A 16,679-nucleotide genomic window follows, 5' to 3' on the forward strand; every position below is an offset into this window, starting at 1 on the left:
ATTTAAAATAATACAATGCAGATAGAAAAATATGTCATCAGCCTACCGATTTTCTTTGTCCCCACGCAACCCTTGAGGTGATTACGACAGATTAGCGACAGCATCGTTGAGGTCATTTGCGGCACCAAAGGAAACATTGCGAACGTAGCTAACTAGCTCAAATCAAAAGGCTTAAGCCTAGCATATTATTTTCGTCAAAATGAAACGTTGGTTAATACCAATCAAAGACAAAGCAGAGAGGCCAGCAGAGGAGAGCGGAGAAGCAGTTCCACCGTCAGAAAGGCCATCGACCTCTGGTACGGGAGGAGACCGCTGTGTGGGTAAGGACATCCATCAGCAGTCGGACCAGCCTTCCTCCAAGTGTCGAAAGTATCGAGAGGAATATATCCAGTATGGATTCACATGCGTCGTTGTCAACAATGTACAACATCCCCAATGTGTCGTGTGCACTGAGGTGCTTGCACATGAAAGCCTAAAGCCTGTAAAAATGCTACGACACTTGAAAACCAAGCACTCCTCCCTTGCTGCGAAACCAGTAGACTTTTTCCGCCAAAAGGAGCGAGAGTTGCTAGGCCAAAAGAAAGTCCTACCAAAACAAACAACAATCCCTGCCAAAGCTCAAAAGGCGTCATATGAGGTGGCATACTTAATTGCACAGGCAAAAAAGCCACACACAATCGGGGAAACCCTAATCAAACCCGCTGCTATAGCTATAAGTCGGGCTATGCATGGGGATAAACTGGCCCGTGAGCTTGAATCAGTGCCGCTGTCTAACGGCACCATTGCCCGGCACATCACCGACTTAGCCCAGGACATAAAGTGTCAGCTGATTGACAGAGTGAAAAAAGGGAAATATGCTTTACAGTTAGATGAATCCACAGATATATCAAACTATGCCCAGCTGCTTGTATTCGTCAGATACAGTTTTGACGGAAAACTTGAGGAGGACATGCTTATTTGCACTGCGCTGGATGGAAAGTGCACAGGCGAGGACATTTTCACAAAACTTGACAACAAACTAAAAGAAGAGGGACTGTCTTGGGACGAGTGCATCGGTGTTTGTACAGACGGTGCTGGGGCGATGCTGGGGAAAAAGAAAGGACTGAAAGCAAGAGTCTTACAAGTGGCGCCTCACGTAAATTTCACCCACTGTATTATACACAGAGAAGCTCTTGCAAGCAAAACACTCGACCCAGAGCTTAAAAGTGTTCTTGACACTGCGATAAAAATGGTCAACTACATAAAAACGCGTCCACTCAACACCAGGCTGTTTGCCACTCTCTGCAACGAACTGGGCTCGGAGCATGAGGGCCTGCTGTTCCATACTGAGGTGAGGTGGCTTTCGCGAGGAAATGTTCTCACCTGCCTGTATGAGCTGCGGGATGAGGTGCGCTTATTTCTGATGGAGAATGGGTCCCAGCTCGCTGACCACCTGACTGACCTGACTGGTTAACAAGGCTAGCGTATTTATCTTGCATATTTGATAAACTGAATGGACTTAATATGTCATTGCAAGGTGAAAACACAAGCATCCTGTCGATGAATGATAAAATCCACGCATTCATGAGGAAAGTCGAACGTTGGACTGCGCGAGTTGAAATGGGTAGGATTGATATGTTTCCTGAGCTGGATGAATTCATGGAGGAAAATGAACTGAGTGTTAACACAGTGAAGAAGTCTATCACTACCCACCTTCAAGCCCTCCTGGCATGCTTTAACAAGTATTTCCCAGAGGAAAGAGCTCCGGAACAATATGACTGGATAAGATCACCATTCACTGTAACGACCGTACAACACCTGTCATCCGACCTGGAGGACGCACTGGTTGAACTGTCAAGCGATCGAACCTTAAAAACAGCGTTTCATTCCAAGACGCTGGCTGAGTTCTGGATTTCAGTCGAGAGGGAATACCCACAGCTATGCAAGGCCGCAATGGATGTACTGATGCCGTTTGGATCTACCTACTTATGCGAAAAGACTTTCTCGGCACTGACGTACATTAAAAATAAGTACAGATCGCGACTGAACGTGGAGGATGATCTCCGAGTGGCCGTCTCCAAAATTAAACCCAGACTGGACTTGTTGTGCTCCAAGCATAGTGCCCACCCATCTCATTAGGTAAGTTTAACGTTACTAAATTAAATTACTATATAAATTAATATTATGGTTGTTAGGCTATTGTGTTCTTTTGTGTTGTGTTTATGCCCGTGTTTGAATAGCCTAGGCCTATTAGTGCGTGTGTGCGCGAACGTTTGTATGCTTCAACCACCTCCGGGGATAGTGGGGGTCGCGAGTCTCTGGCACCGTTATTTTGGGGGTCGGGGGCTGAAAAGTTTGGGAACCTATGGTCTAGAACACTTAAGCACGTAGCCTGTACAAGTGTTTTCCTAACTGCTAAATTAAGGCAGGCCCTATTTTGATAATAAAAACCCAGCCTAACCTTCAGTTTCTTCACTAGGTTCTCAATATGCACTCTAAAAGAGAGCTTGTCATCCACCCAAATACCCAAGTACTTGAAGGATGATACTCTTTCAATTGAGTCCCCTCCTAAGGTATGAATGCCGGCATTATCTGAGATCTGGGAGCGAGCTCTGGAAAAGATCATGAATTTGGTTTTCTTAGCATTAAGAACCAATTTTAGACCATACAATGAGGCCTGCAGCTGTTGAAAGGCAATCTGGAGCTCATCAACAGCCTGACTCAGAGAAGAGGCAACTGAGTAGACTATTGTATCATCTGCATAAAGACGCACCTTCGCTGTAAGCATGTCCTTCCCAATGTTATTTATAAAAATAGAAAATAAGACAGGGGCTAAAATTGAACCTTGGGGGACTCCCTTAGAGATCTCCATAAAGCTTGACTTGTGACCATCTGTATATACACACTGAACCACTCTATAGCCTTGTCACCCATACCGACATCACTGAGTCTGCCTAACAGCAGCTCATGGTCGACAGAATCAAAACATGCATGCACCATGCATCTGTGTACACTCGTGTGCGCACACACACACACACACATACACACACAAGCATACTATACCTACACTATACCTGCTATTTTACGCACCCTCTTAATGCTGTAATCCATACTTTCTTCATACCTTTATCCATCTATTTCTACTTTATATTTTTGTGAAATTGTTGGTTGAGTAGTTTTACATAACCCCTACATGCTCCATTATTATTTAGATTCATTTTTTTCTTTCGTATTGTTTTATTTTATCCTGCAATAGTTTGACCATTGGTAGGGGAATCCCTCTCTCTGAATATCCCTCTTAAGGTTTGTATTTTTCGTTTTTTTCTTGTCCTCAGTTGAGGGTCTAAGCTTGATGATTGTCGTTTTCATTTAGTGTTTTCATAATGTGGCCGTTGTGAAGTGCTTGACTAATTGCTACACTTGACTTGACCTGACTCAATTTTCCCAAAGGGATCATTAAAGTTTCATCATACCTCTTATCTTATACCTTTTGTATGATAAATAATCACACCATTGCCTCCTATGACTTCTCCTGCCCATGAATTTACTGATGTTTACTCCAGAACCACAAGAGGCTGGCAAGATAACTATAGATTGCATAAATCTTTACATTAGACTTGTATTGGTAGCCTATTTCAGCTCCCATAATGCAGGTTAACGATTTAATCGAGATATTTTGGCAGCGACAGCAAAACAATAAACGTCATCTGTCCACCATAAACCTGTGCCTCGAGGAATTTCACACATCACAGACCATTATCCGCTTCAGTTTTGAATGTCTGTCAGCCCGCATATTCTGTCAAGTCGCTAATTACAGAGATAGCAAATCTGCATTCTCTGCACACCTGCAGCAGAAATCACCTTAATGGAAGTTATAATGTGAGTCCGACCTGACCAGCTCTATTCTGGCTGAAAAGCACACTGGGGAGAATCGGCAGTTAGACATGTGGTGAAAAGTCACGCTAAAAGACCCCAGTTTTTCCCTTCTTATCTCCACTTAGACATCTAATCATGAATAATGCAGTTTTTTTGTGAACGATCATTAGTTTGCAGACAGTGAGCACATAGGAAAGGATAGGGAAATATAAACAGCAAATAGGGATAACAAACACAAAATGATAGGGGAATTTAATCCATTAATTTACAGATAAATAAGTAATATATACAGTACAGCCAAACCAAAAGGCATATAGGTGTACTGCACAGCATACAGGCTTTCAACTGCCTGCAACTGAACACACACATAAACATTCAAGCAGAGCCTATAATACTGGAGAGATAAAGTTGTCCAATAAAACCTTGTCCTTGAAACCTCAGGAACCGGGCTCCACTCTACTCTGCTCATGTTTTCTGAATTAGTCCATCCTTCACCCTACAATCCTATTAAGATTTATTAAGTGGGCCTTGGTAGCAGCTTTGTTACCAAAAAGGCTGAATTAGAAAGATTTTGAATAGAAAACATATATTCACATCCCATAGCTTCAACTTAAATATAGTCTGAGCAACATATGTTATACAATTTTGAACAAATATGTGCTGGTAATGCAGTTTAGTTCAAATGAATCAAAGGGTGTATATGCACCGTATCTTTTATTATAGTTATTTTATTGTAATTATATTTTATATTATTGTAGTTTTTCCTTTTTTATTGAATTTTCTTTTCATTTTGATAGCAAAGAGAACTTTGTGTTCATTTCAGACATAAAATGGCAAGTAATTGAAATCAATTTGTTGCACAATTAAATTTGTTGCAAAACAAAATATGCAAAAGCTCAAGGTGCGCATAAACGTCTGGTCATAATTATACCTTCCAGCCTAGGCTGTTTGAGTTTTGCTCATGGGAATTTAGGACAAAACCATTCATGCGGGGTCTACTACTGTCCTTTTGGAACATGATTTATATTTTAACATTATGTGGAAGCGTATTACTAGTACTTTTGGTCTGAACCTCTGGACAGCACTGAGATAGCCCCAACTCCACTTGAAAGGGAATGATAATAAATATCCATTTTGAAAAGCTTAGCCAACATGAAAGAATTACTCCAATTAATTAGACATCAAGGATTCTTGCCTGTAAACTTAATGGAGAAAACACAAGAGTCAGGTTTGAAATGGTAGATAGAAATGTGAGGCAAACTCATAGCTGTAATGACAGAAGCATTCTGTAGATGACATGCAAATATTGTTTATAAAATATAAAAATTGATAATCAACTGTCCCTCTAAGATAAAATGTAGTTTAATCATCATCATTATCTAAAGTAGCCTGCTGAAAAACAGTAAACTACTGAGATTTGAATTTAAGTTTTAAGGCCAGTTTTATGAGGATCAATTACATTACAGATCTTCAGAATTACGTTTTTGGTTTATAATATGAAACTTTTGCAGACTCAAATATTAATTTTGCACCTACAGGCCTCAAACGGACCACTGCTATTGTGCAGTTTTATGGAGCCAGATAAGTTAGGACAGCCCTTTCTAATACTAATAATAGAATTATGAAGAGAATGAGAGAGTAGGAGAAATGTAATAGCTGCTGAAATGGCTTTCAAATCCAGAACTTTGTAAGCTTGTGGCTAATTGCATATGAGACTCACTCTGTATAATTAGAGCACACTCAATTATTAAACAGCAAGTAATGCACTATCATCCTCTTGGCCACCGAAGCCCTCCACCTGACTACAGAGGAAATTGTGCGAGCTTCCCTTTTTTCTCTCCTTATTAAGTGCGATCCCCCCCTCTACCCCACTCTACCTCTTTCTGCAGGATAATTTGAATCTACTCCTAACGGAGGAAGAGATGTACAGCCTTATGGAGACCTTCAAGCAGTGCAAGATCATCCCAGGTGAGTCGCTGAAGCATGAAAATAATACAGGCCACCAGCCAAGTGTTGGTAAATTCTGGCGGTCGCTGGTCTGTCAGTTCGACTAACCATTTTGGAAGTTTGGGAGCTCGTGCTTAATCGCTATCTTCTATAATTTAAAACATTTTAGCAGCAAAGACATTAAATTCATGCATGAATCCCCTAGCTACCTGTTTCATGCCCCACTGCCGGTGGCATTTAGCAGAAGAAACAGACTAAAATGGCTGGTGATCATCAGTCAGAAATGTATTCACCTCACAGAGAAATGTACTGCACACACATCATTTACATTCCTCGGAGGGAATGATCGCTGTTACATTTTTTATTGGATTGTTCACTTGAAGTTATGCCATTATTTTCACAACCCTGTCTGCCTCCAAACATGTGGTATTGTTATTATTATTCTGCGGTTCAAATGGAAAGGAATCAATGGGAGGTGGTCTCGCCTTTGTTAAGAAATGAGTCCACCACAAGTTAATTATATCTGGAAGACCGCCTGGTCTTCCAGATATATTAGGTCTATATTAGGTATACCGACTAATTAGGTCTGATGTGATGAATTGCTGCTTGCCGCCGTAGAGTCGTGCCTGGTGTCGGATGAGCTGCTGCAGTACCGCCACTTTGCGTCCAAGCAGCAGTTTGAGAAGGACCTGACTGATGAGCAGGAGGAGGAGGTTCTGGCCCAGTTTGCGGCGCTGGATCCCGAGAAGAAGGGGCAGATCGAATGGTCCGACTTCCTCTACTTTGAGTCTCTGACGGTGCTGAGGAAGTTACGCACAGAGGTACAGATGGAACAGGAGATGGATATATTCAAAATAATAACAAATAGGCTTAAGCACGACTTAGGTTTTGTAAGTGATCCTGGCTGTTCAAGTGTCTGGCAAATTAAATCAAACCTGGAAAAGAATAGATTCCAGCAAAACTTGCAGTACTGAGAACAAATAACCAACATGTTTCGGCTTGCGGCCTTCATTAGGGTTTCTAAAACAATATATCTAAAAGCCTATATATACTGTATACATAAGCACACTAAAATCGACCAATAGGAGCCGTACAGGAAAAATCAACCAATAGGAGCCCTACAGGAAGAGAGGATGTGGTCATGTGACAAATGGCACATGACCAAATCCTCTGTTTCTGTAGGGCTCAATGAAACTATGTGTTAGTAATCTATTTGTTGTTATTTCCATTGTCTCTTATTCTATTGGTTGATTTTAGTGTGCTTATACATATATATATATAGGCTTTTAGATTCATTGACAAGGTGGGTGAAGTTGAAGTTTTTCATCAATGAAATCAAACCCAAATTGTGCAGTTCAAATATTTGAAACAGTTTTCAAATATACAACTTCGGGGGTCGGCCAAAACACAGTCTAATCAACCTAGAGGTCTTTAAGGTGTTGAAGGATGTAGGAACTTGGGTTCAAAGAACACATCTTGTTAATGTTAGTATGATAGAATGACTCAGAGGAAAATGTTACCTAAACTCTGGCCTGCGTCCAGCTCCCTGCATCGCTCATTTTTATTTCCTCTTGATCACCACATAAGGGTTTGAATTTCATGCTTTAGTATCCTGGCTTGGGAAACTCCTGAGGAGGCAGTTTGATTTTGCAGGCGCTGAGCATTCTAATTGGATTTGCAATTTGTGGGCTGGACTGTGGGCTATGAAGCTATCAACACCACATGGACCAATGCGAGTGAAGCCATGCTTGCAGATTACGTCAGACGGTTTGCTAATGTGATTGAGAATAATTAAGGCTGAAGAAATCCGCCCTAAATATACTCTTGCTAGGCCCCTAAAAACACAGAATTCAAAATCGTAGCCATGTTTCATGAGTGTGCACTGCAAAAAACGTCCATCTTAACAAGTCATTTAGTCTCATATTCAATCTTCAAATCTTTTTTTTCTGAAAACAAGAGAACACTTTTGCAAATGGAGTGAGATAACTCCACTTGTTTCCAATGCAGTTTCAGGAATTTTCTACAAATGAGTGTCAGTATCTTGAAACAGAATAAGGCCGATCACTGTACCACTATCAAGAAAATGACACTTACTACAAAATTCTTGAAACAAGTTGATTTGCATTGGAAACAAGTGAGATAATCTAACCCCACTGGCAGATTGTTTCACTTGTTTTAAGAAAATTATGATTTAGGACTCAATAATAGACTAAATGACTTGTTAAAATGGAGATTTTTGGCAGTGTACTTGAATGAAATGAAAATGAGTAATTCAGAGGGTCGGATCCAGGCGACCTAATCTAACACACTGATTGGATCTTGTTCTTTCTCCCAGAACTCACTGGTGCGTCTGTTGACTGCCAAGGAGAGGGACAGTGCGCGGTCAGTGTTTCTGGGTCTGGACCAGGACAAAGACGATCTGATCACCGGAGCAGAGACCCGCCAGGCCCAGCAGACCTGGTTCCACAAGCTTAACAAAGAGACGCAGTCCTGCAATGTGAGGTGAGCACAGCATGGGAAAGCCAATGAATCCGGTTATTTCTATGCAGACAAGTACAGGAAACATTAACACCAGACCTGCAAAAAATATGCAGCTACTTTTTTATCTGGCTTATTTTACAGATGAGTGGGGTTTAGACAATCGCAGAAAAGCATTTGACAGACAATTTAGTATCTGACTCTGTGACTAACAACTTGCCTGACATAATCTGAATTACCTTGATGCAAAAACCCAACCATCTGATACTACAAATAGGTTAAAGCAAATAGTAAGAATTATTTGAAACTACTGTATGGATCACGCAGGCACAGACAAACTGGAACTTTACGATTAATATAAATTCCTCAGTCCGATTCATATATCATCAGACGTAACCTATGGAAACAGATGCAGAGTTCCTTTATGTTGTCAAATCTGTGCAATATAATTTCTTCAATATCACACTATTAAGTAGCTTTGTTTGCTTTGTGTGCAGGTAGGGAATATAAACCATTAAATCACTCTCTGGCAGTTTAGACTGAGCAATTTTATCTGTCTGGCGTGAGTTAGGGAAGTCTGGAAGACTCATCTGTATGCAAAAGCCAGCTGGCAGAGGAAAGCTGTTTAGGCTGCTTAAGGAAGGGAGCGAACAAGAAAGAAGACTGGAAACAAGATAACAAGCTCTGTTATTTTCTCATTATATATGCTTCCTCTGGTTGGCATAATCCATCGTAGCAATATGCATTTTTATTGCTACGCAGATGACACACGGCTTTACTTACCCATTAGACCAAACGACAAATGCAGTTTAGACAGCCTTCTGAACCCAGATTTCTCTCAGGCTCCCTCCATACAGGAACCCAAACCAACTTAAAATGTACAGTTAGGAACCTTGTTGTTGTCTTTGACCCTGAACTAAATTAAAACAAATGAAGAAATATGTCCAGTTCTCTGTTTAAGTAAGAAACATAGCCAAAATTGTCCATTATTCACGCATTTGTTTCCTATAATCTTGATCATTGCAACTCGTACACATGTTGCAGTCAGACACTAATCCTTGATCTCCATATTCTTCAAATTGCTATGGTGAGTCTTCAACCTCAACCTAAAAACATGATCACATCACTCCAGTTTTAATGTCTTTAAGCTGGCTGCCAGTTTGTTGTTTACTTTTACTGGTTCTTGGTCCTTCCTACATCGTTGATGTTTCAACCCCCATATGAGGAGTGTAGCATGAACTCTTTGGACAACAGCCTCGTAACCATTCCTAACCAAGTCCAAATGAAATTAGCTTAATTAAATTAAAGGGCAATTGTGTTTTTGCTACTTGAGCCCCTGTAGACTTTGGAATGACACTACTGAGAAGAGGCAAACAAAATCAGTTCCTTTCTTCAAATCACTTCTTGCACTTCCTGCACTTTATAGACTTGCATTTGTTTAGATTTTATTTTTTGCATGGTTTAAATTGTGTTGCATTGTGGTATTTTTAAATAATACTAATACGGTACTACTTCTAAAACTACCACTACTAATAATAAATAATTCCTGTTATTGTTATTTTAAATTTCTTCATTCATCTGTAGGTTTTTTTTCCCCCTTTACCTTTAGGCATCGTTTCATGTGTCTGCTTTTCTGACTGTGAAGCACCTTGTAACTTATTAAAGTATTAAATAAAGTTCTTATTAAGATAGTATGTTAATGCCCCTGAATCGATTATGGCAAAGCTGTCACATTAGTGTCAATAAACTGGGGTAGGCTTTTGGTCTGTAGAGGTAGAGAGGCTGACTAATAACTGGTCAGCTACTGATTTGATCCCTGAGACAAACTCCTGGGTCAATTCAATCCCCAGGTATATTCCAGATATATTCTAGCTGGCAACTGGAAGGCTTGATATTTCATTTATGGTACTAACCTGCGCTGCCAGCTGGACTCTAGATGTGCTTCACTGTGGCTCTGACCTCTGATGAAAGTGTAGGGGGTTATGTGTGTGCATATGAGGGATATATTACCTTATAAAGTAAACTCTATCTCATCTATATCTAAATGAATAATAATAATACTTATAATAATAATAATACATTTTATTTCTATAGCACTTTTCAAGCGTAGAGCAAAGTGCTTTCCAGAAGAAAGAAAGATAAAATGCAAAAACAGGGATAAAATACAAAAACATAATGATAAAAACAGAAATATAAAATGCAAAAACAGGGATAAAATACAAAAACACAATGGGAAAGACAGAAATATAACATGCAAACACAGTGTTAAAAACTAGACAGAGCACTAACATGTCAGGAGCACCACTATCAATCATTAGGGAAAGCAGTTCTATAAAAATGGGTTTTAAGGCGAGATTTAAAAACAGGGTCTGACTCAGCAGACCTAAAACTGTGTGGAATTCTGGTCCAGAGCCTGAGGGCCGTCAGGATCGATCACCTCTTGATTTTAACCCAGACTCTGGGACAGCCAAAAGACCGAGCCTGGCGGACCTGAGAGGCCTCAGGGAGTCAGCAGCTCACAGTGTGAATCAGTTACAACAAGGGAACCCAAAGGGCTACAAGGTGCTACAACTGTTTGGTTTACTGTCAACCTTTAGATGTCTGTTTGTTTGTTTAACCTTGCAAGTAATATCAAACCAGCTGCCAGGAACTTGGGAGTTGATTCTGGGTTGAATTTTGAAAAACAAGTCCAAGTTGTTCAGTCTTGCTTTCATCAACTAAGAAACATCTCTAAAATTAGGTCTTTTCTAATACGGAAAAAAGTTATTTATGCTTTTATTTCATCCTGCATTGAATACAGCAGCCAGGCTTTTGACTAGAACTAAAAAGAGAAGATCATTTAACTCCCATTTTAGCAAACCTACATTGGCTTCCAGTTGATTTTAGATTTGATTTTAAGATTTTATTAATTACTTTTTAAGCAATAAATGGCTTCGCCCCAGCTTATATTGCAGAGCTTCTCCCTTTGGACAAAAACATAGCCTTATTCACAGACAATAATAATAATAATAAACTTTATTTATATAGCACCTTTCATATCATAAAATGCAGCTCAAAGTACTTTACAAGAGAAACAATAAAAATTAATAAATAATGATAAAAACAATCCTAAGATATACAAAGCATAAAACAAGTATAAGAAATATAAAACAGGTATAATAATAAAATAAATTAAAAATAATAAAGAACAATCCTAGATATAAAAAGCATAAAACAAGTATAAGAAATATAAAACAAGTATAAGAAAAATAAAAGAAGTATGAATTAATAACAATGGTGTTAAAATAAAAAGGTGGAATTAATTAAAAGCAAGATCATAAAAATGGGTTTTGAGCTGTTTCTTAAAACTATCAACAGAAGTTGCTTGTCTTATTTGTAATGGGAGTTTGTTCCAAACCTTTGGTGCATAAGAACAGAAAGCTGCTTCACCATACTTTTTGTAATTCATTTTTGGGACATTTAGCAAGCCAGCACTTCTAGACGACCTAAGGGAACGGTTTGGAACATAAGCAGTCACAGAGATATGAAGGTGCTAAACCATTTAGGGCCTTATAAACAAGTAAAGGAATTTTAAAATCAATCCTCAACGCTACAGGGAGCCAGTGCAATGAGGCTAGAACTGATGTAATATGTTCTCTTTTTCTGTTTTTTGTTAAAATTCTGGCTGCTGCATTTTGTACAAGTTGCAGCCTATCAATAGTTTTTTTTAGGTAATCCAGTAAAGAGTGCATTGCAGTAATCTAGGCGAGAGAAGACAAATGCATGGGTCAACTTTTTGGCATCTTCCAGTGAGAGGTAGGGTCTAACTCTTGCAATATTTCTTAAATGAAAAAAGGCAATCTTAATAACATTGTTGATATGTGATTTAAAATCCAACTCAGAGTCAAGAATAACACCCAGGTTTTTTACTTCAGGCTTATTCTGTAGAGCCAGACTTCCAAATCTGCTTGATATCTTTTCTCTCTGTGCATTTGTACCAATTATAAGAATTTCTGTTTTATTTGTTTTATTTTTTTCTGTTTTCACAGACAAAGCTCTTTTCACTTCTAGACTGAAGTTAAAAGGTGATCGAGTATTTGCAGTTAAACTAAATACGAATGGCTGACTGTATCTTCCTTTAAGTCACAACTGAAACACACATTTTTACAAACTTGCTTTTATCTCTTAATATTTCTTGTGTTGTTGATTGTTCTGTTTTCTTCTTGCCTTTTTTTGTTTTCTTTCTGTTCTTTGTTCTCACTTGCCGTATGTATTTTTTTCTGTTTTTATACCAGGACTTTGTAACTTTGGGCTGTAGAAGTGCTATAGAAATAAAGTTTATTATTGTTGTTGTTTTTAGCACTCTTATCTGCATGCAAAACAACAAAGGGTATGTTAGCTTGAGGAAGGGATGAGGAAAATCAATGCAGGCGTTCTTCTATCACTGCACTAATCACTGATTAAATCATTTGTATATCGTGCTTTGCTGAAAGGGAAGATAATTTTCATGAATCAAACTGGAAATAAAGCTTTCATTAAATAATAAAAACACACCCAACTACACTTTTAACATAGACCATAGATGAAATCAGGGGCAAGAAGGAAATGTGTTATTTTATCATTTATTCTGTAACGCCACTCAGAAGACTTTTGTAGGCCCTTAGTCACCCGCTGGCTGCATGTTGAGTATGACTGAATTGCTATTATTAATAGTAATAACTTGTCATGTCATGTCGTACTTGGTTGCCTCTGCAGCAACTGGAAGAACTGTTCTTTCTCTTGCTGAGTTTAGACTGTGGCCAACACAGAGGCTTTGAGTCTCAATAAGGAGCTGCCTATTTATTTTATTATTTTATTTTAGCTTTATTTCACCACAATCTATTTGATCCTGCTAGTCTGCACTTGGTGATTAAAGTGATTCAGATTCTGATATAAGGTATCATGTACAATATTGCATGATACATGGGATATTAAAGAAATTATTATTTCGCCCATATCAGTATAACACCCACACTCCGCACCTCATCAGAGTATTAATGAATGGAAAAATAGGCTCTGATTGACTCTTATGAGGTTACATTTGTTTTGTGTGTCTCACTGTGTGTGTGCGTGTGTGTGTGTGTGTACGTATGTGCGTATGCATGTGCTTGTTAGTGCATATAACCTCTTGTGCTGTGTTAAATATCCTATCCTACCATTCCATCCCCCTCACCTCTTCGACATGCGGCAATACCCCACAGACTCATGGGACTGTGCTCTCCTATGAATTGTGGGTGAGTGTGACTCAGCACTGCATGGCTTGCCTCCTTTTTCCTCACTTCAACACCCTCAAGCACTCTGCAATCCTCAAGTATTCTCAGACAGCCCCTCAATTTATATTTCATCTGTCATTTAACCCTCGCTCTACGAAACAGAAGCCTCTAACTCCGAACTAGAGCTCTTGTAAGAATACGACAATCAAAGCCAGCATGCATAAATGAATGAAGTTTAATGAACAGAATGCCATGTTTACTCTAAGAGCCCTTCATGTGATTATGCCTTGTTATTTTGAGCCGTGGTTAAGACACATGCCGGCCTCTCATTAGAGGGATCAAAAGAAAGGCTTTTGTTCTCTTCGGGGAAGCTTCACTGTAAAAGAAGCATCGCCCATCAGTGTAAAGAGGACACTGTGGGCCAAGAGGGCGCGAGTGTGTATTAGGTCACGGTGAAGCATGCATCCTAATTCACACTCATTAAAGACAAGCTAGCTAATGAGTCAGAAAAGTCTGTTCCCTTTGGTCACTAAATTACAGAGCTTATGTCCAGCTACACTCTTTAAACACGGCACACACAGAAAAATAAAGGCGCGAACTGGAACTGAAAATGGTTCTTCGGAATGATGCCATGTAGAACCATTTCTGGTTCCACAAAGAACCTGTCAAGAACCTTTTAATATCCCAAAGAACCATATGGGATATTAAAAGGTTCTTAAACCTGCATTATACAACAGTTAGTTCCGGTCAAGTAATTTGATTGGACAAGAGCCATTCCATATATTGTGCAATTGCAAATGAGGCTATACAAGGACAGATACACAAAAACACAATGCAGGAGTCTAAGTAAAGGAGTGCAGAAATGGTTCTTTAAAGAACCTTGGTCAGAAATGGTTCTTCTATGGCATCACTCTCCAGTTTGTACCTTTTATTTTTCTGTGTGCAGAGTGTGACGATGAAAAGGACTTTTTCAAGGAGCCATCGGACAGTGTTTCTAGCAAAGACCTTCACTTCAGCTCTGAAATATCAAAAATTCATGACTTATCTAAGGTGTGAAAGACAGCCATCTTGTTTCCACTGAGATATAAAGTAACATTGCCTTGCTCTATATTTGTATATGACCTCTTGGAGTCGACATTAATCACGTTTCAGAGCAAGGGAACGTCTTGTCCTTCATTGAACGTTTGTATTAAGTAACCCATATATCTGGCGGTCTATTTTTTTGCTGTTTGTCCCTTGGTGCAGTATAAGCCATGTGGGCCCCATGTGTGAGAGCAGTCCAGTCAGCTCCGGCAGTGAGAGGAGCAAGTCTGATGACAACAGGTTTGTCTTCTTCTGTTTTTTACATGTTTGTGTGTGTGAGGGATCTGTTTGCGTAAATCTCTTTTACTCTTTATCTCTTCAAATATGTGTTTTTTTGTCTCCCATGTGTACTTTTGTGTTGCATATGTGTACATGTATGCTTGCACATGTGCACATACAGTAATGTGTGGTCATCACAACATGATCTCATAAAAAAAACGTGAAATGACGACAAACTCTGAAACGCAGATTACGTGCTGTGGACACAAATTATGTGAAATTTCCGTTCCTCCACCACAAACTGGATTCTGTGACAATAACATTAATTGGACGCTGCATTTTCAGCTAAAGGTTGGCTAACGGTTAAGTTCAGGTAACTGAAGCAACTTTGGTTAACTTTAGGCATGTAAAACAACTTTGGTTAAGGTTTGGTTTAAGGTTATGGTTAGGCAACTAAAACAACTTGGTTAAGGTTAGGGAAAGGCTTTGGTCATGGTTAAATAAGAAAAACGTATGCTAAAAATGTAAATTTCACAAAGACATTTCCTTCATACAGGCTGGGAATTGAACCCCAGTCGCCGGCATCAAAGGCAAACTCATCCACCCATCCACCACCCGACCACAACACCCTTACTTTCCACTGCGCTACTTCAATGTGACACAACTTCCTGTTTATAGCCATAGTCTATATGCTATATATATAGTCTATTTCACGTAACCGTTTCATACTGGGAACATGTAATTTTAACACTTTAGGTGCCACCAACACGTAATTTGGTGTTAACAAGTCGTGTTCATTTCACATATTTCTGTGAGATCAGGTTGGGTTATGAAACGTACCAAATGTTCACCCACACAGTTCCATAATGATGATGATGATATCATGAAAGTAACCCTAACCTTTCCCTCAGTCAGATACCATATGCATAACTCTAACTTTAGTTACAGATGAAACAAATCTTTGCAGTGAGTGATTTTATGAAGATTTTGGAAATTGTGGCTTGACTAGTAAGTGAAACCCTCTCTGTATTCATCAGGCCGGTGACCTGGGCAGACTTTCTAAAGGAGAGTGCCATCTATATTGTGGCTGCCCGGCCCAATAGCTCTGCCATGCACATCCGTCTGCCTCTATAGTCCCCAGGGTCCTCGACTGGACCCCGGCAGAGAGAGAGAGAGAAAGAGAGAGGGAGGGAGAGGGAGGGAAGGTGTCCCTTATGTCCTGTGGATGAGAGGAGGAAGATAGACCCCCTTCACACCGTGAGGAAAGGAGCTGAGCGGACTGGACGAAGTATATCACTCAGAGACAGCAGATCAAGCCATCGACAGAATCTCTCCTCCTCTGCGTCACCTCAACACCCGACACTGACAACACACACTGACTGACACACCGACGAAACAAGTGACAGCTGTCTGACAAGTCCCAACCGAAAAAAAAACCTGATGGCTTCAAACAAGTGTGAGAGATAGGACGAGGAAGACAACCACCCACTCACAACTAGTCAGTCAGTGATATTTTGAAGGCTTTGAGTGTACAGATCATGCACACATTCAGATGAGATCCTACAGTAGGATGCTCACACTCCCTTTAAATGACAAACACTACACTCTCTGTTCCTCCCGCTACATATTTCACCTCTCCATGGATGATGCAGTTATGCAGTTAGATTAGTGTGACAGGCTGCTACTCTTTCAATTATTCATTGGTTTGTTTGGACCTCATCACATCGTAATAAGTCCACTCTCCTTTAATGGGATTGTATTATTTGCCATCGAAATTGTTAATCATACTAAACAGAGGCACATGCAAATTCATTACTGGTACTGTTTGATGAGTGGATAGACTTCTGGGAGGAGATTAACCCTGCA

The 16,679-nt window shown here is 39.7% G+C and overlaps 1 protein-coding gene across 1 annotated transcript in view; it reads left to right on the forward strand.

Annotated features, from left to right (window-relative positions):
- Positions 1 to 15,947, forward strand: part of phf24 (PHD finger protein 24) — a 28,755-nt gene extending 12,808 nt beyond the window's left edge. The window contains exons 3-7 of the mRNA XM_071911656.2: positions 5,745 to 5,823; positions 6,421 to 6,623; positions 8,138 to 8,304; positions 14,757 to 14,834; positions 15,851 to 15,947. Coding sequence (XP_071767757.1) covers positions 5,745 to 5,823; positions 6,421 to 6,623; positions 8,138 to 8,304; positions 14,757 to 14,834; positions 15,851 to 15,947 — 624 coding nt within the window. The remainder of the gene's footprint in view (positions 1 to 5,744; positions 5,824 to 6,420; positions 6,624 to 8,137; positions 8,305 to 14,756; positions 14,835 to 15,850) is intronic.
- Positions 15,948 to 16,679: the final 732 nt, after the last annotated feature.

This window comes from Centroberyx gerrardi, chromosome 2 (genome assembly GCF_048128805.1).
Source record: "Centroberyx gerrardi isolate f3 chromosome 2, fCenGer3.hap1.cur.20231027, whole genome shotgun sequence".
NCBI classification, from domain to species: Eukaryota; Metazoa; Chordata; class Actinopteri; order Beryciformes; family Berycidae; genus Centroberyx; species Centroberyx gerrardi.